Below are 21,951 nucleotides of genomic sequence, written 5' to 3'. Positions count from 1 at the left end.
TTGCGATTCGAAGAGGGGAATGTATTCTTTTTTTATCAATCAATGCAATCTTATGTTTTTTTTGACGTAGTCATATCAAGCGGATTTTGGAAGTAGAAATTTTTCATATTAGAATTAAAAGAGATAATACGCTGCGTCACAACTGAATTTCTAAAATTTCTATGCACGAGATTGCTTCCGAGACGTTCGATTGACATAATCCCGGGTAATTAAACATACACACGTGCGCGAATTTGAAACAGCTTCATCCATGAGCTCACTCTCTGCCCAACAGCATTCAAATCATCAAGGCGAATCCAAAGTTCAACTCATTATCATGTTTATTTTCGTCTGGTGGTTTTATTTTTGGGTCGAAAATCTCTCTCTCGAGCGCTTTCATGCTTACAGGTGGAGTTGTCTTCTTTGCTTGTTGTCGCTCTCTCGCACCCGGCGAGCTCGCAGTCGGCATGGAAAATAAACCCCCCTCCCCCTTCCAGCCCCCGCGCCGGAGACAGCCGGGGGCACGCGTTGTGAACGTCGCCCGTGAGGTTGTGGTCAGCAGCGATGACTCACCGGCGTCTTCCTCTTTCGCTTGCTATTCATGGCGATCCACCCCGCCGCCGTAATCGCTGCCGGTCTCCCCGCCACCCCTCACCCACCACCACCACCCCCCACGCGCCATCCTCCGCCCGTGAACCACAACGCTGTCATAATTCTCGCGAAGGTTCGAATCCCGTAGGCAAAGTGCTGCGTGGAGACTCGCTCCTCTTGCCGTATTAGCATTGACGCTTGGGCTCGAGGCGAGTTTTGGACGGGTGGAGGGGAGTTGATGATGGGCACAGTGAATCTTTTAACCCCTCCCCGTCGTCAACAAACCCCGAAGAAGTCATTAACCATGCCTCACGCCGTTGTCGTTGTTACTTGTGACACTTTTGATGCATTGGTCCCGAAACTTTCGTTTAAATACGACCCACGCACGTGGCTACTCGGCAGTGAAATATTTAAAAGTCGCGGTGTGGTGGGGTTGTTTTGATGACATTCAATTTTTTTTTCTGAAAAACATTCGTTTAAGTTTTAATGTTTGTGTAGGCAGTTTTCCCTTTCTTGTTTTAAGGAGACGTGTGACAGTGCGTCGTAAATTTTCTTGCTCTTAGGATACTATTTTAGAAATTAATGCTGTTTACTCTAATAATTATTATTGATGAGAAATAATAATTTTAAAGTGTCCCTACTCTCCAAGCTTTTTGGGATCTCGTTTTATTTGGTCGCATATGTAAATCTGAAGTAATTGGAGAAAAATGGATTGCTGCTTCGTGGTGATATAGCCTGAATCAGTCGGTTGAGCCAGTTGCTTGATATTTTCTCGGTAATCTCTCTGTTCCCAATGGAGTGTCTTGCGGATAACACTTCGAACGTAGCTCCTCAAGAATCAGATAATCCTTAAGGCGCGCGATCTCTCCACCTCTAATGCATAACTTGCATCAAGGAATAACCCATCAAATGTTAAAAATTCTACCTGTTATCTCCGGCAGTTATGCTATTCTACCGGTTTCCTAACCACATGATTAAAGTAGAATTTTTAAGTAGCAATTGCAAATTGAAATCGTCCCCAGTCATATCTCCAACTGACTCTACATTCTGGAGAGCCTGTCACGACTTGCGTGATAACCACTTGAGTTATTCTCTCACTCTTCCCTGTTAACTCCTCGTTGAGGGCTAAGCGATGGAAATGTATAACGGGGTATCCCAAGTGTCCCTGCATGAATTTCACATTGCAGCATCCAATCATATCGCGCGCACTGGGCATTTCTAATTAACTTAAGGGACGTTTAACTAAAATTTAACGAGGCTTGAATTTGCTGATACACACATTCCTCGACTTGGAATGGACGATATCGTCAAGGATAGAATTGCATATTATGTTTAATCTTTTGCAAATATCGATGGTCCAAATCTACATCTACTCCATACCATGCCCGACAATGTAAGGGCACGAGCTTTTTGTGTATAAATGTATCCTTTAATTTAAATATATATGTGCACAGACTCGTAAATATGCGGAAGGGAGAAGCTGATTGCAGATATCACCTTTCGAGGGGTGAAACTAGAGCAAGTGGGCAGCCGCATAACATGGGATGGAAGAAGTTCGGCCGACATCAAGCGAAGAATAGCCCAAGCTAAGAACGAATTGATGAAGAAGAGGCAACTGCTATTTTCAAAGAACCTAAGGCTGGAAACAAGAGGGCATTACGTCAAGACTTTCGTGTGGAGCATGGCGCTCTATGGTTCCGAGACTTGGAGCATTGGAAAAGTGGACAAACGAAGAATAGAAGCCTTTGACACATGGTGCTGGAGAAGAATGCTGAAGATTAAATGGACAGACAAAGTAAGGAAAGAGGAAGTATATAGAAGAACAGAAGAGGATAGGACCATATGAAGAACTATGCGGCAAAGGAGAAAGAGATGAATTGGACACACATTGAGGCACAATGGATTGATTAGGAATATAATAGAAGGAAAAATAGGAGGGAAGATTCGACGAGGAAGACCAAGAGACATGCACATAGGGATAAATTAAGAAGGACATAAAACAGAGAAGGTATGAAGAATTGAGGGAAGTGGCATTAAATAGAGTAGAATGGAGGGCTGCAGTAAACCAATCCTAGGATTGAAATACTGATGTTGATGGTGACGCGTAAATACATGTTCACTTACATTTACATGCGTCTATGAATCGTCTTGCAATTATGGTAGTGTCCGAGCGAAGTTGTAAATTAAGTTTTTTGTATTAATAATACAGGAGTGGTTACGGTTGATTTTGTTATGAAATCAGACCCATGTGTGATATCACGTGAACATCTCACATCGTCTAGTCGATACGTAATATTATCGCGCAGTCCCTCTCATCGGTCCCTCGTACTCCCTTCACCCTTTTCCCCCAGTCCACCATCTTCCGGCCCGCATGCTGTATCCAATCCCTGGACCCTTTTACTAAAATAGACGTCCCATTGTTGTCAATGGGATAATTTCGGTCACCCTCACGGAAGGGAAGCCTCTCAAAAACTCTTTTGTCGCAGTAATCAAGAGCTGCTGCCTGTTGAACCACTCGCCATACACTCAAAAGAGTGCTGCGGGCGGACCATTTACGGCTTCCGTACTGTGGTTTCGGGAGTCCGTTTTTCCCATCGAATGGCGAGGTTATAAGGCCTACACTGAGGTCTGGTAACAGGTTATTTCGCAAGCATTTTGTATTTACCGCTTCAATTACCCATACATCTGGACCGAATTCCTCTTCTCTGCGTTCTCACGGATAGTTTAGATCGATCGGATGAAATGGTGTTAGTTCTCGTCGCATGTCCACACTAAAAACTGGTAAAATTCTCAAGGGTAAGGCGGTCAGGCGCGAAATTTGACAATGAAGTCTCCCTATCTCTCCGAATAGTACATAAATTGTGTCACAAAGTTCCATATGAGAATCTTATGTTTGTTTTAGAAAGGACTATGGAGGAAAAAAAGTGTTGGAGGTAGAATTCGAAGCTTTTAGAATGAGGCGTCGTAACCAGTACAGAAAATCGAGCTATCGCTGGAATAAAATGATTCCCATGCTAGGGCTATGTGATATTAATTTTACACTGTAGTCGTCAATCTGGAAGAAATATCGAGGTGGAAACGATATTTCGAAGCTGCGATAATCATCGATTACATCGAGAACTATAATTAATATTGTCCGTACTAATCGTGTATGAATGTAGAGAAATTAAAAAAATGCACGGATAACATCTTCATCGTCCTCCTGAAGATTGTGCCTCTGTTCTATGCGCATCCGGAATATAGCCCGAATTGTCTTTGCCTATACTTGATATCTTCGTTACCGTCCATCTTTCCTGCTGGAAAATCCCCGGCAAAAAGTTCTTAGGGCCTAAGGTAGAGTTCAAATTTAATTGGAAATAGTTTATTTCCTTAGGAAATAATGTAATGCCTTAAGTGTATTTCGCTAAAACTCTATTGATAGATAATAGAATTAATTGAACCGATAGAATTGTATCGATTCGATATTTCACATCGGCTATATTTAGCTGCTCTGGATGTATCGGTTCTTAAAATTATCCGTGCCGACTTCATCGGTGGAAAAGTATCGAAATGGCGTCAATGTAACGTCATATGGCCCAGCCATACCCCAGACCACTATGCTCCGTCAGAGACGAGGGTTGCGAGAGGCGTAGTTGCTCTCGGGGTTCGATGCTGAGACTTAAATGGTCTGTCCCAAAAATAAATTAAATAAATCTGGGAAAAATTATTGCAGATCAATACGCAAATTATATAATTTTTTTAAATAGCACCCTTGCGAATCGACACACCGATGCCAGGCGCTGTACGCTTTCTGGATGGCGTCGACGGGAACCTTGTTCAGGGACCGTTTCACGGGCTCTTTGACGTTATCCAGCGTTCCAAAAGGGTTGCTCTTCAAACTGTTTTTTATTCGTGGGAACAAAAAGAAATCCGGCGTTGCCCCGTTGGGGCAGTTGGGTGCCGTTGCCACCTTCTGCTTGGTCAGGTACTCTTGTCACAAGGAAGGCGCTGTGGGACGGCACGTTGTCTTGGGGTACAGCATCCAGTTGGCAAAGATCTCCTTTCTGAAGCGTTGCCATCTTTCCACAGCCTTTCAAGGACTTCCACGTGAAACTTAGTACTGTCCTCGAGGCACGTACCCTTTGTGGAAAAGGTCGTTTTGATCGAAAAAGACGAAGAGAAAAATAGTACTTATTTTTGGGACAGCCCCTGTATCTTATCGGTGCTTGGACCATGAACCAACGTTTTGAATTTTCTCGACTCCATATTGTTAATCGTTGCGAACTCCCAAGTCGTGCGAGTCTCTGAGTGACATTCCTTCCGTTAATGCGAGTTACTTTAAACGATAAGTGTGTCAGGGTGACAAAAAAACAAGAAGCGATGGTAAGCTGGGAACGACAGAAGCCCTCATTCATAAGAGAGGATTCATCTGAAGGGGGATTGACAGTGATAATATAAATGTCGAAATTCTCGTAAAAAAAAGAGGAAATGAAATATGTGAATTGTGAAACTACTGATCTCTGGCATCTCTATGTACGAATGCCCAGATCTGCGATGGAATGATTTTCAAATTTCCTAAGTCACTAAGGCGACCATTCTCCTCTGATCAGTAATCGTATTGAGGCCAAAGGTTACGGAGGAGAATGTGGTCAAACTTCCCCGTTAAGTGGATTTAAATTTAAAAGAGAGCCCAAAAATTGAGATACGCTTCTGTGATCGTGAGAAGTAATTCATTTTTTATGTGGACAACTTCCTTGCCATATTTTCTGAAAATTGCGCCATGAAACGATCATTAATACGAGAAAAAACATGGCAATAGGGATTACCGTCTTTTCATAAGTTTTTCGGAACTCAATAAAAAAAACCATACTATGGTTTATGAAAACAGTACCAGATGGTGCTATTCATCGTTTTTTTTAACTTCTCTTGAGGCAATAAACTGTAGTCGCTGCAATATGCCACGTCGAAGGCTCACTCACCGCTCGAAATTGTTTACCAGGAAATGCCCTTTCTCTATCCGAAGATGCAACTCGGCGCTTTTTCCGAAGATGAATCATAGAGGTGGACTTTAAGCTCCCAGCGAGATATACGGACATATTATGTTTTGACTCATTGGGATTCTGCCTGAAGAAAAGCAAAGTAAGCCCATTTCTACAGGATTAATCACACCGTTTTCCGCCTAAATTAATAACGAAGGAGGGGAAAGGAAATGCGACAGGGAGTCGCGTACTTTGGTTGTCAACCTTCGCATTATCAAAGCAACTTCACCACTGTTTTTCGGGGTGTTTCGCGTTACTTGTTGCGTTTTCATTGTACTTGACGTTTCAGGCACAAAAATAAGCACACTTGCATATTATATATAATAAACACAGTAATTAACCCGAAGTTTATATATATATATGTATGTGTATGTATATATATATATATATATATATATATATATATATATATATATATATATATATATATATATATATATATATATATACCACGATTGTACGGAAAAACTCACACGAGCGGCACAATAATGGGCTGACACAATATAACACAAATATAATAGAATAGCAACATTTAAAAGGACACTCACACGGTAAAATTGTTCGAGCTTTCGGCCAACTCAGAGGCCTTCTTCAAGAGAGGCATATATATATATATATATATATATATATATATATATATATATATATATATATATATATATATATATATACCGACATACATACTTAAGAAGAGTCATACTTGAAGAAGGCCTCGGAGAAGGCCGAAAGCTTAAACAATTTACCGTGTGAGCGTCCTTTTAAGTGTTACTATTTTATTTGTGTTCTGCTGTGCCGTCTCAATATTATACTGCTCGTGTGAGTGTTTCCGTATAATCGATAAAAATATATACATATATATGTGTGTGTGTGTGTGTGTGTGTGCGTGCGTGCGTGCGTGCGTGCGTGCGTGCGTGCGTGCGTGCGTGCGTGCGTGCAGCCTTTTCAATAGGGAAAAGATAGTAATAATTTTTTTTCTCATTTGAAAATACCCTCATACCCCTTAAGATGCTTTTTTTAGATGCGCCAATGCCTGGATGCGATACGAGGCTGATGACATCGTCGGCCATCGTGTGCGTTACTCTCTCTCCGGCCCGACACGAATAGTTGGCTCATTTGTGTCATCGTTCGTGATAGGAAAATCCCTGTGAATCCTTGAACCCTCGTGTTTAAATACTGCAGTCTACCAATATTACGTATATGTTGATGCTTTCGAAAATGGAGATACGCATTTGTTTAGCGCCATCAATGTGAGAATTGCCTGTACTATGCAAACTATTTGCTGTCGAGAGTAACGTTGGATTAAAATTTGTCTGTACTGTCGCATTTCAATCAAAATGGTTCAGTCTCCATTGCATACGTCGCATCTTCTGTAAATCTTAGTGCCGTACGCAAAGCAAAGTTTGATTCTTTCATTCCTCTCGACTTTCTTTGATTCTTTCACTCTTCTCGACTTGTTCCTCTATTTATCGTCGGAGTAAATCAGTGATTTTTTTGAAAAAAATCTTCAACGTCACACAAAATTCGCGGCGTACAAGAGTGCAGGTATTCGCGTAGGGTCCAAGATATCCCCTGGCCGCGTATGAAATATTGCGTAGCGCTTCGACTAGGAGAACTATTGAGTCCCAAAGTTTCGCAAACGCTTTTTCGAGAACTAGTTTTCCTGATCAGTCAACGCAAGGTTCTCATTCTCCTAATGAGTTCCCCGAGCGGAGGTTTTTTTTTTAGTTTTGATGCCCGTTCTCCGAAGGAACTTCCCTTCACCGCACTGTCTGGACCTCCTATAAACCTTCAATGGCTCGAAGGGAGCCCTCGACTTAATGAATGGCATCCTGGTCTCCACTTCATTCGTGGTATCACCGCTCGGAAGCGAATACTTGTGGAAGTATTCGCCCTATTTAAAGGGCAAGGGGTGGACGAGGTGAAGTGCCTCCCACTGTTACTCCCTCACTCTCTTCTCTCCAACCCCCACCCCCCGAAGTTCCGTTGAAAGCGTTGGCCAACTGCTTTACAGGGATGTTTAAAATAGTTGGGGTAGTTTTACTGGTTTGTTGCTCGGTCTCGCCTGCCTCGTTCAACGTCATTCGCTTTGATAAAGCGTAAACGCCAAAAAGTAAACAATCGGGAGAAGTAAAATTTGATCTTGTTGAATTATTTTAGCAGTTTCTGTTACTATTTATTGTGATTAAAATGGGCAATCCAAATTTGGGGTGTTTGAAAAAAATGACCACCTAAATCTACCTACGTACAATACATTTTTTGGTAATGGATGTCAAAATAGCGAAATCGTACGTAATGTAGCGCTTAAATGTTTATTAATGGATGAATTGATATCCTCCTTTTTGAAAATGGAAAGATAAACCGATACATCTATTTAGCATTAACGATATTTTCGACGATTTATTTTTGGTAGATGCTATAGTGTCACCGGTTCGAACGTAGGTTCGGTCAAATTTATTCTGTATAGAAGACTGAAACGTAGAGATACTTATCTTTATTTTCATTCAGCCTTTTTAAGTACTTTAATTACCGCTTTAATTACCTTCCTCACTAAAGGTTTGAGGAACCCTCGTTAATGTCGAGCGGAGAGTGAGGGAAGAAAACATATCTCTCTCTATGGGACAAGGAAAGACCCGCATTCCGTGGCGGAAGTTGTGCCCGGCATTCGGGATACCGCAGATTTAACCCGGGGCGATGTAATTTTTTTTCTTCTATGGCCCTTAATTTTCTCCGCTGTGTGATTAATGGGATTGACCTTAAAAGTGGACTGAGAAATTTCGTCGAATCTTAGCTCATCCTATTTACATCTCTCTCGAATTGATTGTTGAGCTCGGAAAAAAAAAGTTGAGACCGGTGAAAATTCGGAGAATTTCTGCCGGAAAAACGTGAAGGAATTTAAAAACCGTGGCAGTGTTTCATAAATCAAGAAATCAGACTTTTTTTAAATATCTACCAGCCCTATTTTGATCACTTGAAATGCATTTCAAAAACATGCCAATCAAATCTTTCTCGTATTCACCTCTGGTCGATTGGTTTGGGAAAACGTTTGAGGTGAAAGAAGGTATATTTCTGTGGATCGTGCACATGGAACAATACGTCTGAATGAATTTTCGAAGTTTTCAGTCAATTACGTAGGATAGTCAAACAGATGAAATGAAACACAGCCATTCCACAATTAATATTGAAGAAGTGATGTTTTAGGCTTATGCATCACTTCATCAACCCTTTTCAATCCTTCACCCTTCCCTTCTTCCTGACAGTTAATAAATACGCCTGCGATGTACCCTCACCTGGAGGTGTCCGGGATTGGTGGAACATTGTTATTTAGATAAATATTAATGGTGGAATTACTGTTTCATTTTATCTGTGCGATGGAAAATTCCATGATGTAACAAACAAAATAGTTTCATATGTAGGATAATGTGGGATGATTTCTATTCACTCGTTATCTGTACTAGTCCGGCTGAAGTATGTTTATTTCTCTTTGTTCTTGTTGGATCAGTGAGAAAATTCATGGAGAAGTTGAGAAATAATCAATGAATGACATTAGCTGAAGTTTTAACTATGGTTCAAGCAGTTTAGATGTATATTTTTTTTTGAGTAAATAGTTCAGTTTGTTAAGAATGCTTCTTGAAAAGATTAAAATCTTTTTACTCTTTGTTGATTCCTCTTAAAGTGTAAGATTACATACAAATCTAAGAAATTCATATATTGCATATAAAGAAAGGTAGGCAATATGATAGAAAAGCAGTTTAAACTGGCAGCATTATAAAATTCGAAAATTAAACAGGTTTATAAAATATTTTCAATTAAACCATTTTGCCAAATTTTGACTTTACCATGGTATCTAATAAATGAAGCTTGAATGAAAAGGCACTTAAAAGTGTGAAACACATTTGTCCTCTTTGAAATTACTGTTTGTTTTAGTAAAATGCTTCAAATTGAAAGCAAGTTTTCTTTCACATTATCCCTATAGCCATTTTATTTGCCTTGTGCTCTCAGTGGTTTACGGTTGAGGTCTCATTTCCATTTTCAAACTTAGCTTTTTAATTATATTCCTACATTAATTGCTGTGAATATTACTTTTCCAGTATTGTGATATATCACGATGAAAGTTCAAAATATACCTATCCACAAACCTCTCCTCGCATATTTTAGTAATGGACATTTTTGGGGCACTTGGAGAGCCTTAAGTGAATCATGTCTCTCTTGAAAGTAGTTGTGAGTGTTCATTTAATGCCTCGACTGCTTTCCTGTTCATGTAATGTTTATAAGTTGGAGTAAAGCTTTTGTAAAGAGTTGCATGTGAATAAATGGTAATTGGGTTGTAACAATTTTTCCTTTTTTGGAATCCAGTAGTCAGCCCACGAGGAGGGACACCCCAGAGTACTCCTATGAGGTGATGGTGGTGCCCTGAGGGGCAGGTTCATCTAGGACCTCTTCCTGGAAGTCACCCAGGTTGGTGGATATGGCTGCTCCAGCGCTCTGTCGTGCATTTTCCCAGAATGCCTGGAGACGAGACCTCTGCTCAAACTGCTTCCGGTCTAAGGATGAACACAAGGCTGCTGCGGCCGCAAGGCAGAAGACGCCATCGGATGCCGCTCGCTTGGCCGCCACAGCTGCAGTGAAGGTTGGTTCAATGTGATGCTTGCATGTTATATGTATAGGATGCTATATTTAGGGAGCACATCAGGAGAGGAAGAATGATTGTAATACTTGAAAACCTTCGAACTAAGTAACTCGCAGTCATGCTGTTTAGGTACATATTTTGGCTCTTACTGGCTTGTTACCTGGAGTGGTTCACTTTAAAGGACTGAAAATGAAGCATAATCTAATCTGAAAATGGGCTTAGTAGTAGTTTTTTACCAAATGTTTTTGTTTTGACCCTATTGTGAATTATGGAAAATTAGAATGAATTGTAATATTTTTAAGTTAAATATGTTCCTCATATTTGAAGGAACTTTAAAATATCAATATCCTCTTGTGTATATGCTTTTTCATTATCCTCAGGTTAGAATCCTCCCTGATCTTTGCGATAGAATTGGGTGAAAAAATGTGGCAAAATTGAATTTATTAAAAAAACTGTGTTAATGTAATTTGTGAGCAATAAAATTCATATTTACTTAAAGATTGGAATGTAATGTATATTTTTCAAACCTTTATTCCGACAGCGTTTCATTTTATTTTGCTGAGTCACATTCATACATACGTACATGTATTTTGCAAGGAATAAGACCTGAATGTAAATTGCTTGTTTTCAGTTTAATTTTGATGCACATGATTTTTGTCTTTACGGTGATTGATAATTAATAGCAGAGTATTTCGATAATTCATTAGTTGCCTCATGCTTATGGAATGAGGTGCTCCTTGCTATTAATTTGTTATCGAGGTTTTTATCGTTCTTTGGAGGTATACTCAAATTGTGTATGTCAGCCAAAGTTTTCAAAACTACTGTACAACTTTTTTCAGAGCATCCTGAAAGGGTCTTCAAAATCATCCAACAGTTCAGGGAAGAAGGGTCGTGGTGGTGTTAGTTTCCACAAAGAAGAATCCCAAGTTATTGGGTATGGTGGTGATGATGAAATCCACTCGGAAGATGAGGGGAATGACCCTGAATTGGTGGAAACACCATCGGAAGCTGGTATGTTCAATATTTTTTTATTTGATTTATTCATCAAACTGTTGATTAGGTCTTTGATCTACCCACACAATACATGTAGCAGTATAATTTTTAAGTAATAGACTATCTATAAGATACCTTGATTGACTGCCTAAATAGAACTGTGGGTAAACATAGTTCAATTCATATTGCATCCTAGAATTTATAATTGTTTCCAGAAATAGGTTGTGCTCTAATTAATATATCCTGAATGTAACACGTTGCAGGAGTGATGTTTGATAAGACCACTTTGAACTTTGGTAATTCAGGGTCTATTGTATTTTAATACATTTGTCGTATAATAAAGTGACCTGATGTAGAGTAGGTTGGTGGATTGCGTTTTTTTAGGAGTAACAAAATATGTATTTGGTAGTTGTGTCCATCCAAAAACCTACATTAACCGGTAGATTACCATATAATAATAATGATTAGTAGTTCAATATGCTGAGAGATTATAGCAGAGTTAATTTACAAATTAATGAAAACAATCCTATAAAACTAAGTTCATAACAATCTGAAAAATACATAGATATTTAAATACACTGAGCCATGTATATAATTTAATATTAAAATTTTTAGAATTTTTTGTGTCCCTCTGTGGTGCATATTGGCTCTTGAGGGTCACAGGGACTTAAAGATTTAAACACTGGCAAACAAATAAATAAATGCTATAAAAATCAATGCATCAAGTTCATTGTAGTTAAAGCAATGAGATCTCCGTTATTAATTTAACTGAGTGTACCAAAATTTCACGCCAGATATTCCAGGCATTTTAAATCAATTAATTATCTGCATGTAATCTTGAGTGCCAAAAACGTTCATGCAGCAGGTAAATGTAAAACATAATGAATTGAGCTTAAAAATGCCCCATTAATGGTGAGGTTTCACTTAAAATGTCATTTTTCTGCGCCTGGTCTAACCATTCCACTTTTCAGGATGATCATTTCACAACCCAGGGATAATTATTGAATAAATTAAACTTAATTTATTTTTTTCAGATCTTGAGAGAGAAAAGGCTGAACAGCAGGAACTTGAACGTCTTACCAAAGCGAACACTGACTTTAACTCCGTGGTAGCCAACCTTCAGTTGGAGAGTATTACTCAGGAAAAGCAAGCTGCGGTGAAGAGTGGTGCCTCTGGTATACCAGTGCCGGGTGGGCGTTCTCCTTACGCAGGTCCTCTCCGTCTTGGTCTCGGATCTAAGGATGGTGATGGGAACAAAAAGACTCTTCTTGTGTCAGTTCGTCCCTTTGGCAGCGAGGGGGAGGAAGTCAGTAAGCCTGTGGTGAAAACTAAAATTTTAGTGACAAATGGATATGGAAATGGCACCAATTCCACTGGAAGTGCTAGGGAATCCAAAGACAGCATGAAGCCGCTGGTGAATGGAACTATGACAAACGGCATTGGACATTCTTCGAGCAATGTTTCGAAAGAGGCATCCGTGAAAGTAAATGTGCCTCCGTCAAATGGGAATGAGTCCAAGTCTGTGGCAACAAACGGTGTTAATCTCATTGGTAAAGGTTCAAACATTGCCAGAGTGACGGGGAAATCTGATGCCGCTAAGGTAAACGACAGCAACATCAATGGCAAATGTGACCAGAATGGAGCCAGAGAGAGTGAGGAGGGGAAGGGCGCAGTCCTTTCTTCAGTTAATGGGGAGGATGTTTCAGGTGAAAGTGTCACCCCCAGTGTCAGTTCCAATGCAGTGACATCGTCCAGCAATGTTTCAGCACCAGTTCCTGCGAACAGGTCATTTAATCAACAGCAACACTCAAATGGTGGCGCTTCGGTTGTTCTCAAGAATGAAAATGAGAAAATGAATGAGGAAAAATCAACGGGTGATGGAAAAATTGTCAATGGTCATGATTCAAACCCTCCCTCAAAAAACACAAATCCTGGAGACGGTGGTGTAGGCATCATGCCACCATCTAAGGAGAGTTTGAATGGTAACAACAAACAGAAGGCATCCCTTGTTGGACCCTCATCAAATATCCCTCTTGCGTCGACACCCAAAGAAGGAAGTAGACCTGGCACTGATGGTAATGAAGTAGTTCGACAAGTTCCAATCCCAGCTGAAAGAAAGATTTTACTTGCCAAGCCAGAAACACCGTTGGAAGAGAGTGCTCAATCATTAAGTGAAGCAGCTGTGAACAGTAAAGCAAATAGTTTGGTAGAACAAGAGAAACAGTTGAAGGAAAAATTACCAGTGGAAACACCAAGTAGAAGCCCTCTTGAAAGTTTGGAGAGATCCTCTACGGTGGAAGTCATTTCCAGAGAGATGAAAGAAGTCTCCATGGCTGTCAATGAAAAGATATGCGACTCTCTTGTTGAAGAAAAAACCATAAGATCAAGCATTCTACCAGTTTCCCAAATGCCTTCAAGCCAGCCTTTGAAGAAAGCTCCTTTATCTAAAAACGTTTTGCTCAAGCAGGAATCCCAGGAAAGCCAGAAAAAACCCGAAGAACCATCTACGGGCAAAGTGCCATTGAGTACCAAGGCACCGAATAATACAATTTCCACCACTCCTCAGAAACCTGCCCTTCTCTCTAAGCGTCCTGCACCATCAATATTAAAAATGGGAGTACCTGCGGGCTGGCACTCGAAAAACACCTCCCAGAAGAACTCTGCACTAATTCAACCAGCTAAGGATTCAAATGAAGAGAAAACCATGAGTGAAAGAGCTAATGTTGTCAATGGTGTCATCAAAAACCAACAGTCAACAGGTGCAACTGTTGGACAAGAGAAGCCATTGAAACCAGTGAACACGATTGCTAAGTTGAGGGCAAATTTTGTCAACAACAACCTGAAAATTATTGCGGAGAGTGCTGCCAAAATAGTGAATGGCACGAGATATGGTACCAAAAATGCAGTGGCTGATGAAATACCTATGTCAAAATCAAGTGTAATGAACTTGAGCATGAGGCCTATATCCACAAACAGCAGGACGAGTGGCAAGTCCTTTCATGCTGATGACTACGAACTGAAAGACCAGAGGATCAAAGGACTGAGTAACATGGATAAAGTTTCAAATAGCTTCCCATCCATTCGTGCAAAAGGGAGTGGTCCTGATATTCGTGAGCTGCTTAGAACTCCGGAGAAGGAGAACGAAAACATTGAATTTCAAGTGCACACAATCAACCAAAAGAATCCCGTTGAGCCTGGAGTTTTAAGTGCCAAGAAAATTGGCTCACTGGATGCTGAAAATATTGAGAAACCAATGCAGTATTCTGATGAAAAGGGAGTTCAAAAAGAAGGTGATATGAAGAAACTTACAAAGGAGCCAGAATGTCATGAGGAATCAAGCAACGGAAGCAATGAAGTTCTTTCAGAGTCGAGTGAAAGATCAGGTGTTCCTGCTGGAGAAAATCTTATTCCTGGGAGTAGGAGCAATCAGCTTGACTTGAAGCAGACTTCTCCTCAAAATAACATTGAAAGTAATAAATGCAGTGATCAATTTGAAGAGAAATCGGACAGCCCAAAAATCAGCAGTGCATGTGGAGGTTCAAGCTCGCAAGCATCTCCCAACAATGCAGAAGACACGATGAAGGCCGAAAGTCCAGCCAAAGTTGAAAATGGACTTGATAAAACACCACCTGGTGAGAAGAACCGCAAGAAGGGGATAGTTCGCCGGATACTGTTCAAAGGTGGGAATGAAATTTATCGTAAGGCAGGGGAGATGGTGAGATCTGTCAGGAGAAGTAATGAGTCGAAGGATGACGTTGAAAGTACGAAAGAGGCAGAGGCTAAGGACACCAAAGACCATGCATTGATCAGTAAGAAGTCTCTCAACTCAAAAGCACAGGGCGAATCTGTTATTACGGCAGAAATAGCTGCAAACCCTGAAGTTACTGTTCCATTTTCAGCCGAAATAGAGGAAGCAGTAAACCCAATGGTGACGGGCATAGGAGGAGGTCTTAATGAAATGCCTATGGTTAAACAAGAAAATACATCCATTGAAGCTTTGCCTGCTGAGGGAAGCGTTAAAGAAATATCTGAACCCCCCATGGGAGTGGAAGTAGACGAATGTAAGGGAGGTCCGATGGTGAGAGAGGAAAGTCCGGAAAATACGACTAGTACAGCAAAATCCACGGCTGAAGTTCTGGAATCCTCGCATCCTCCTTTAATGTCACCTCGTCCATCTTTCCTTCATGGTAAATCTTTCGCCGCCCAGCCTTGGTCTTTGCAGTCACCTTCTCGCAATGCGGCTGGAAATTCCTCAGCCCACAGCACACCAGGAATGAGGACAGAGCGAGCTGCCTCGGTGTCAGCTGTGTTGTCAAATCATGGAGTCACCACTCCCAGTGGGCAGAGAGGTAGGCTTGCTTCGTTGCCTGCATTGGAATCCGAGGGGAAGAGCTTGTATACCAACCATAGTGCTCAAGGAATACAGATCACCTTAAGGAAGCCTGGTCCGATCATCAGCGGTATGAAGCCAGCCATCCCTGCAAAGCCGAGCAAAATCCTGGAGGCATCCTCTGTGAGGCAGGGAGCGAATCAGCAGCTGAGCAAACCAATTGGAGAAAGAAAAGGATCCACCTCAATGGTATGGAAATGTTTGAAATATTCAAATTTAATAAATATGAAGAATAATATTTTGGCCATTCATCCAAAATATACTTGCTAAGCTTTTTGGTTTTGTAAAAACCTCAATCCCATGCTTGCATAGATTCATGGATCCCATTTATTAGTTTCTTGATTTCGTTAAAATAATCAATTTCAATTTATATAATCCGCTGGAAAGATTTGTGTTGTAATGCTACTTACTTGGTAAACTTTTCACATTAAGTCAAAGAATCAACTCAGATTCTTCAGTCTGCTTGCCATTTAACTTGTAGGTTAAGATTTATAATCCTGTGTAAGGCATGGGTGTTTTTCTATCATTTAAGTCATTTTTTGTGTGGCTACAAGTTTATATTTGATATGCCTACTGTTATTTTTGGCATGTTCAAATATCCACAACTAATTATTTTATTTATTTTTGTACTAATGCACGGAAATGGTTACTGGAACCAAATGGAAATTATTCTATGCACAATTCTTGGTAAAAAAATTAATCCTCTAACCTTCTTATTCTCTGCTTGCTGTTTCTAACTCCAGGCCATTCAAAATGGCATTATATTTAGATGTTAGTTTGGCATAGATATTCACTTTTTCATGCCATGTTCTTCTAATGATCACATGCAAAATATTCTTCATTTTACATATTCTCAGTTGGTACTTGGAACAGAAATTATATTTATTTTTGTCACTCTATAGGGATAAAGAAGTTATGATAATAGCCATATTGCTTTAGGCACAAAAATTTACTCTACTTTTCTCTCTTTTTCTGGACATAGATTTTGATGTGTCAAGTAACATATAATTTATTTGAAGAATAAAGTGGTTGAGAGAGATTTTTTCATAATTGTCATTTCTTTTTCGCAATGCTTGCCATAATCAAGTAAGATTTTCTGTGTTTGCGATTGCAGTTTTCATTTTCCCTTGTTGTGTATAAAAACAAAGCCATCATCAAATTGGTTAAGAAATATCAGTTTCCATAACTAACAAGGTATAGTATATGCTGTTAAATTCATACTAACTTTGGATTACTTTAATGTTCATAATCTAGATTTTCTCATATTCTCCATAACAAATGTTCTACTTGATTTTTCTTGTACATGACCCCTGGAGATCGGTAGTGTTATTGTTAATTATCAAGGTTAAATCGTGATAAATAACAGCAATACTGCCATTCTCATGTATTTTTGAATGTTAATGAAATTTTACTTATTAAAAAAGTTTTGTCTGCATTGTTTGACCTGTAGCAGAGTACGCCTGGCTCAGTGGGAAGGAGCGCTGGGAAAAGGCAGGCCCCAAAACCTCCAGGAATGGATGCATCTCAAAAGAGAAAATGTGATCCCAGTGAGATGGGAGACTGTTCCAAGGAGATCATTTCTAGCAGTAATGGCGGTGGCGTATGTGATGCCACACTGGCTTCGAACAATGTTGGCCACCTACCAGATGCAAGTCAGAGTGAGCAGCAAATGGATAACAGTGCTGAAACTCATATTGATGTTTCTTCTGAGGATAGAATAGAAGGTATGCATGCATTTTTTTTATTGTAATAAGTATCATCACATGATATTTAGATAAATATTGGTGGGTCGTAGAAGCAAATTATGGGCCATTGTTCTAATTAATGTCAGCTAGGTACGTGCATGTTTGAAAGTGATAGCGGAACATGCTATGAATTCAGAGATTATCATTATTCTTGTCTCTACTTGTGTACTCCTTTTCACCTGTAATTTATATATACAGCAAGAAAGTGGTGCTAGAAATGGATGTAATTTTGTTTACGGAGAAGGGAAATTAATGCCTGTTCAAGTACTATCTGGAACTCTAGATACACATTGCCAACTCAATACAATAGTTTTCTTGCTTAACATTTGCAGACTTACTGAATTGTGAATTGCATATCAAAGTGATAACTCAGAGTGATAGAGTTCATATCTTTGAATGTTGCTCTTGAATTAAGTAAGTCATTTAATAACAACTTCAAAGATTCATAAATGCTCTCCTGTTGAACCCTGCCAATATGTCATGGTTGGATTAGGCAGAAATTGTCATGGATACAACTGGAATAATGTTTTTCACCGTAGTTTAAAAATATTTATGAAAAAATGTAGTTTGAAATTTTAATGTTTGGTGTGAAAATTTTTGAATATGGGGCTCATGTAATCATGCTGAATCATATTTTTTTCTTTTACGTCTTTAAGAGATCAAAAGGGAGCGTTTGGTGAGCCTTAGCGATGGAACACCCGAGGAAGAAATTGAAGGCTATTCACTGAACCAAACTAGTCAACTTACGAACCTTTCAAACAGTGGTGAGGAAGAGATAACAGACGATTCGGTCTTGGCTCCTCGTGGGACTCATTTTGTCAAGAACCAGGCATTGAATGCATCCAAATCAAGTTCACGGGTCGCGAGAGAGACAGAAAGGCGACAGATGTTGATTCAGTTGCAGTCCACCAACAACCGTGGCCCCGTGCCACTGCCTGATGGTTCCGGGGAAGTTCCCAGTGCCATTATGCAAGCGACCTCGAATGCGGCACTGAGTGCAAGGCAGAGGTCAGCCTCATTGGGGCGTGGTGTTGGTGTGGCGAGCCCCCGACCACCCCTTCCAGGTGGGAGCCTAGGTAGATTTGCTGGAGAAGGTGCTGCCCTCACCATTGTTACCTCGACCGACGTGGAGAGCCCCCCCGATGCCAGTGCCGAGATGGGAAATCACGATGATGTCCTCAGTCACTCAACATCTCCGGTCACCTTGCCAATTGCTCACGACCCATTGAACATCGGAGAAAATGCTCAACAAGTTGCCGCTTCTCCTATACGAAGCCGTTCAGAGGGATCCCTAGCTGTGCGTCTGCCAATGACACCCAGTGACGATGGAAAGCTTGCACCGGGTGCTATGATTTTTGAAACGCCCGGAGGTGTATCTGGGATGGCAAAGGGTGAAGAGGTGATATACGACTCTCCCTCTGGTTTGAGCTCGAAGAAGAAGAGGCACACAGTTCGTGGTTTCCTGAAGTTTCTACGAAGGGGTTCTCTCAGAGATGACCCCAGTGGAACTGCATTTGAGAACAGGGATGAGGTGTCAGTGGACAGTGAACCCAAAACGAGGCCAGTTATTGTGCATCCCATGGAATTGGATGGTGCTTGCGTGGAGGTGGTCAAGGGTGGAGGGATTGATGTGCGTCGGAGATTGGAGGAGGAAAATGCTTTGGAAACGACCAAGAGTGGTGCTGGTGGATGCTCTGCTTCCAGTGACCAGGTTGGCATTTACCATATGAACAAATTTTTGGATTATTTTCCTTGGACTTAAAATAATTTGGTCTCAAGCATTTTGAATAGGTTTCAGTTGATCATCTGATGTGCATGCATAACTTTTACAATCAGAGGTGGGTAGTGAAAATAAAATGGATCACGTTCAATCATTCCATTTCAAAGATGAGCAAGAATGAAAACTATTGCACAGTCCAATTACCTTTGTTGCGTAAAACTGAAATCTCTTCAAAGTAGAGAGTGCGTTTTTGAAGCCTGTCAAGTGTTTTGGTGTCCAAGTAGGCACCAAAATATAAACTTGATCAAGGGATTAGAATGTTTGTTAATAAGTCAAGGTTGAGGGCTAAGGACTACCAGAAATAAAAAAACACTTTTTTATTTTATAATTTTTTAAATTCAAAATGAGTAAATTGAATGAATGTAATTTGTGTGTGATTTATGTGATTCTTGAAATTTTCTTGAAAATGTGATTATTGAAAATGTGATTCTTGAAAATTCACCTTTATTCAAAATTAGCAACATACCCTGCACAGGCAAACTATGTACCTTGAATCTTGCTAAGCTAGAAATTCAAAATAAACTCATTCCAAGCTGGGCAAATCCAAGGTAAACTCCTTAGAAGTTATTCCTCAAATCCAGATTAAAGCTTGTTAGGAAATTTGGGCATCAAAATCTTCAGATGTAGTGTTTCTCAGGAATTACGATGAGATGTTGTTCTTGTGCCATCTCTGCCAGTAGGCACTGCTTCACTTAAAAGTAATTTCTCAAATTTCAGTTGCAGAGTTCACCTCGTCGACCCGCCTCTATTTCAATTGCTCCTCCGAGGCCTCCCCCTGTGATGCATTCCCCATCCTCGCCTTCCCTCTCATCGTCATCATCCTCCTCATCTGGCTCCACTCCCATCCGTCCACGGCCTCCCCCACCACCCCGTGGTCTGGCCCCAGTGCCACCATCGCCCGGAGGATCTGGGCAAAAACCAGCTCGCCCACCTCCTCCAAAGCCTGCCCACTTGATGCGCCTCGGGCTGATTGACCGAGAAGTTCCAGGAGGATCGGCTAAGAACAGCGGTGATGGAATTTATGCAAATCTTGGTGAGCCTTCTTGATTCTTGGTTGTAAATACGCATTGGCATGCTATCAATTAAGGTTGATGGTAAAAGGCAACTGTTGAGTACCCCTTCCAGCAGAAGATTTAGTTACAAGTTGGTTGAAGATAGAAAGAAATGAAAGGAAAATGATGTGAACTGTATGGTTGTTTGCTAACCAATACAAAATAGTCAAATTTCATTATTTTTGGGGTGAATGTGCAATAATAGGGTGGAGTATCCATTAGATCTCCAGGTAGCTCATTATTTTAGCATCTTCCTTTGAACCCCTTCTTCAATGAATGAAAAACTAATAAGTTCTCTTAATAAATGAGGCCTCCATTGATGTATGAATGGAGCATAATGTTGAATTTTCTATATCATTTTTGCAATTCACTTTCGAAGCATTCACTCTACTTTGAGAAAGGCTGTAATGTACATTTTTGTTTCCCTTCACATGAAAGTGTTTTACTACATTTGTTGGTATATGGTTTTGGCATTACTAAATCTTTTATGAAAAGTTTTGTAGAATTATATAACTGAAGTAATTGGACAGCACATAATTTCAATTAAAATATAGTAATCATTATATCAGAATGAAAATGAATCTTTATTGGCTATTTTATCTAGAATTGAAGGATATTTTCCCTTCATGTCTCACGTACAGGAAAATGGAAAATTTCATAATGCATCACCTAAAACCATTGTGAATCTTCTCTGTGGGTCCACTTCGGACAACTTGATGAAATTTTTGTTGTTCAAAGTAATTAACTTAGTAAAAGTTTTTTTTCAAAATGCCCTCCTCCAATATAAACTCCGGGAAAAAATCTTATTGTAGAGTAATTAATTTTTGAACGCTAATAAAACTCTGCATAGTAAAATCCTGGCCACGGACTCAGTTATTACGGAGTCCTGCTTGTCTATTCCAGGTGAGGTCAGAGCGACGCTCGCACCCTGCAAGCCCCAGAGGACTGCAAGCATGCGAGAAGTCTTGGGTAGCACTTCTGGGAAGGCTAATGGTGAAGCACCAACACCGAGGGTCATTCCTCGCAATGCCATGACCAGCAGCAGTACAGAAACACCATCCCCTGACCCTTCCAGCCATTCACCTGAGCTGAAAACAGTGGCCTCCAGCAGTGATGCCATCGAGAGCACCGCGGCATCCATCCAAGAGGTCAGGGTTCCCTCATTGGATGCTGGGAATGAAAGCGTTAAATGTGTGGATACCATTGAGACGTCGAAAAGTGACAAGCTTTCCTGGAATGTTGGTGCTGAAGTGTCACTTACACCCCCGTCGGGGATGTCTGGTGCTGTTGGGCAGGTGGACATAAGCACAGACAGCAGTTCTGAGGAAGAGAATTCAATGGCACCCCCCTTGCCCCTGGCACCACCACCTTCTCTCCCGCCCCCCCCTTCCCCTCCACCCACCACCCTCGCCCCCATCCCATGCCACCTCATCATCATCGTCCTCCTCCATCGGGAACGCTCTCATCCTCCCGGAAGACAGTGGCTATGAGTCAGTTGAATTCCACGGCGCGCATGACAGTGAAGTAAATGCAGGACGTTGGTGGGCTGAGAGTGGTATCACAGCATCTCGAGCATCTGTCGTGACCACGACCGCGGATAGTCTAGAGGAGAGTTATGAGGCTGTTGTTGGTGCCAATCACCGGGCTCTAGCAGATGTCTTAGCACAGGTTAGTGGCATCACATTTTCATTGATTTTGGTTGGAAATTTGTGAAAATTCAAGGCCTCATGAGCTGGATTCAATGAAAAATTTTATGCTTTGTTCACCAAGGTAGAT

General features: G+C 40.7%; 1 protein-coding gene across 2 annotated transcripts in view; it reads left to right on the top strand.

Annotated features, from left to right (window-relative positions):
* Positions 1 to 21,951, top strand: part of LOC139696288 (serine-rich adhesin for platelets) — a 233,605-nt gene that overhangs the window by 211,040 nt on the left and 614 nt on the right. Inside the window, exons 4-10 of one of the 2 annotated variants that reach the window (XM_071594987.1) lie at positions 9,945 to 10,215; positions 11,055 to 11,226; positions 12,243 to 15,787; positions 17,049 to 17,322; positions 18,000 to 19,054; positions 19,841 to 20,156; positions 21,079 to 21,843. In XM_071594987.1, coding sequence (XP_071451088.1) covers positions 10,054 to 10,215; positions 11,055 to 11,226; positions 12,243 to 15,787; positions 17,049 to 17,322; positions 18,000 to 19,054; positions 19,841 to 20,156; positions 21,079 to 21,665 — 6,111 coding nt within the window. In that variant the 5' untranslated portion in view covers positions 9,945 to 10,053 and the 3' untranslated portion in view covers positions 21,666 to 21,843. Of the gene's footprint in view, positions 1 to 9,944; positions 10,216 to 11,054; positions 11,227 to 12,242; positions 15,788 to 17,048; positions 17,323 to 17,999; positions 19,055 to 19,840; positions 20,157 to 21,048; positions 21,844 to 21,951 lie in introns of both variants that reach the window. The other variant, XM_071594986.1, reaches the window with a different exon arrangement.

Source organism: Hetaerina americana, unplaced genomic scaffold, assembly GCF_022747635.1.
Source record: "Hetaerina americana unplaced genomic scaffold, ioHetAmer1.1.p SCAF_7, whole genome shotgun sequence".
In the NCBI taxonomy this organism is placed as follows: domain Eukaryota; kingdom Metazoa; phylum Arthropoda; class Insecta; order Odonata; family Calopterygidae; genus Hetaerina; species Hetaerina americana.
The sequence above is the reverse complement of the archived record's forward strand: the minus strand, read 5'-3'. Positions and strand labels throughout refer to the sequence as shown.